A 2,672-nucleotide genomic window follows, 5' to 3' on the forward strand; every position below is an offset into this window, starting at 1 on the left:
CACTTATCACACAAGGGGGGAGGGGAGGGGGTCGGGGGTAATTTAGCTCTGTAGGGGGTCATGGACTATAATCAACATTAGTTGGGTCACATGATGGAAGATGACGGGTGATTGGTTGATATGGTCACTGCAATCTACACATCAGCCATCACAGTTGGTGCCGATATCTCATAGGACTTCTGGGGTCACCCCCCGAAAACATGGACGGCCTCTCCAGTCATGGTGGCCACACAAGGCTCCCCATCAGTCCAATCCCGTCCAATGATCCCCGGCTCTTCAATAGCACGATTCCAGATTCATTGACCACCAGATACTCCGGCCTGACTTGCTGGTCCTCCTCCAGACCTCACTCAGACCGCCCCCCCCAAAACAGCGATGTCCATCAACATCCTCATCACCAACACACGGGGAATACCTTCCGCCGAACTCACCACCACCAACCCGGCTTCACACCGAGGAGAGGAATACCGGCTGGTGGAACCTCATCCAGCTGAGGCCTGTTCTGGTCTCCTCATGTACTCTGTGTGGACAACATGGAGGAACATCAACCCGGCCGGTCACACTCCGGCGTGGCTCAGTCAGTCAGTAGCCGCCTTCTCTATTGTTTTTGGAGTCCCGGGTTCGAATCCCGGTGCTGGCTGGACGTGGGATCTCTGTGGTGTGTGTGATGATCCCAACGTTGGCTTTGATTTCTTCCCCGCGAGTTGTGTGGACCCGATGAGGATGTTGATGTCTCTCTGATAAGCTGGCTCAGGGGGGTGAGCAGCCAGGTACTGATCCGGTAGTGGTGTGTGGCTCAGTCAGTTAGTAGCCAGATGACCCTCTATTGTTTTGGAGTCTCGGGTTCGAATCCCAGTGCTGGCTGGAGTGGGATCTCTGTGGTGATGATGGCGGTTGGTTGATGATGATGGCGGTTGGTTGATGATGATGGCGGTTGGTTGATGATGTTGGTTGATGATGATGGTTGGTTGGTTGATGATGATGGCGGTTGGTTGATGATGATGGTTGGTTGGTTGATGATGATGGCGGTTGGTTGATGATGTTGGTTGATGATGATGGCGGTTGGTTGATGATGATGGTTGGTTGGTTGATGATGATGGCGGTTGGTTGATGATGTTGGTTGATGATGATGGCGGTTGGTTGATGATGATGGTTGGTTGATGATGGTGGTTGGTTGATGATGGCGGTTGGTTGATGATGATGATGGCGGTTGGTTGATGATGGCGGTTGGATGATGATGGCGGTTGGTTGATGATGATGGCGGTTGGTTGATGATGGCGGTTGGTTGATGATGGCGGTTGGTTGATGATGATGGCGGTTGGTTGATGATGATGGTTGGAGTTCTGATCCCAGCGTTATTTCTTCCCCGTGTGTTGTGTGGACCTGATGAAGACATTGAGATACGTCTCGGTGATGCTCTGGCTGAGAGCTGGCTCAGGGGGGTTAGCAGCTGGACACTCCTCTATTGTTTTTGGAGTCCCCCAAAAATGGTGGTGGTGGTGGTTGGGTGGGTTGGCGTCTCGGGTTCCGATCCCAGCGTCTCTCTTATAAGCTGGCCCAGGCGGTTAGTACCCAGGCTCAGATCCGGCAGTGGTGTGTGGCTCAGTCAGTTAGTAGCCTGGGCCAGCTTATCAGAGAGACGCCTCATCGGGTCTACACAACACGCGGGGAATAAATCAAAGCCAACGCTGGGATCAGAACCCGAGACTCCAACCCACCCAACCACCATCATCATCATCCATCACAACGCAGAGCTCACACTCTATTGTTTTTGGAGTCTCTGGTTCGAATCCCAGTGATGGCGGGAATGGGATCTCTATGCTGATGATGATGGTTGGAGTTCTAGGTTCTGATCCCAGTGTTATTTCTTCCCGCGTGTTGTGTAGACCCGATGAGGATGTTCATGTCTCTCTCATAAGCTGGCTCAGGGGGGTTAGCAGCCAGGTATGATCCGGTACTGATCCGGTACTGATCCGGTACTGATCCGGTACTGATCCGTGTGGCTCAGTCACTAAGTTGCCAGACAATCATCTATGATTTTTGGAGTCCCGGGTTCGAATCCCAGTGATGGCGGGAGTGGGATCTCTGTGGTGTGTTGTGATGGATGATGGTTGGGTTGGAGTTCTGGGTTCTGATTATTTCTTCCCCGTGTGTAGTGTGGACCCGATGAAGACATTGAGATATGAGGCTCAGATGTTCAGGCTGAGAGCTGGCTCAGGGGGTTAGCAGCCAGGCGCTGATCCGGCAGTGGTGTTGGAGTTCCTGGTTCTGGTCCCGGTGTCGGCTCCTTGGAATAGTTGCCGGTCCCTGTTAATGGGGATGACTAGGACTATACAATATAAAGCGGCTGTCTGTGACCCGGCAGCCGCCATAAAGGAGGGTCTTGCTTTTTTGGGGTCCGAGGAGCTCCCAGCTGTAGAGGCTTTTCCACAGCCGGGGGCCCAGTGATAAAGTGACCTGCGGGGGGGATTCGATCCGGGGTCTCCAGCACCAGAGGCAGAGCCGCTTCCCCCTGAGCCGGCCGGCCGCCCCGATACCAGAGAGAGTCCATGGGTGGTATTGACAGGTGGAGTCAGGAGCAGGACCAGCAAGTCAGGCCAGAGATACTGGTGGACACTGGAGGTATTGCAGGAGCCGGGGGAGATGGCCTTCTGAACAAGAGCTCATATGAC

At 53.8% G+C, this 2,672-nt stretch overlaps 1 protein-coding gene across 1 annotated transcript; it reads right to left on the bottom strand.

The window, feature by feature from the left end:
- Positions 1–823: 823 nt before the first annotated feature.
- LOC108801513 (putative protein TPRXL) lies at positions 824–1,396 on the bottom strand. The gene has a single exon (XM_018573400.1). The coding sequence runs from the start codon at positions 1,394–1,396 to the stop codon at positions 824–826; it is 573 nt and encodes a 190-aa protein (XP_018428902.1).
- Between the last annotated feature and the right edge of the window lie 1,276 nt (positions 1,397–2,672).

Source organism: Nanorana parkeri, unplaced genomic scaffold (assembly GCF_000935625.1).
Source record: "Nanorana parkeri isolate BGI_ZX_2015 unplaced genomic scaffold, ASM93562v1 scaffold2364, whole genome shotgun sequence".
NCBI classification, from domain to species: domain Eukaryota; kingdom Metazoa; phylum Chordata; class Amphibia; order Anura; family Dicroglossidae; genus Nanorana; species Nanorana parkeri.

What these genes read in the sequence shown, in the direction of transcription:
- LOC108801513 (XM_018573400.1), bottom strand. Translation starts at nt 1,396, where the DNA reads ATGTCTTCATCAGGTCCACACAACACACGGGGAAGAAATAACGCTGGG.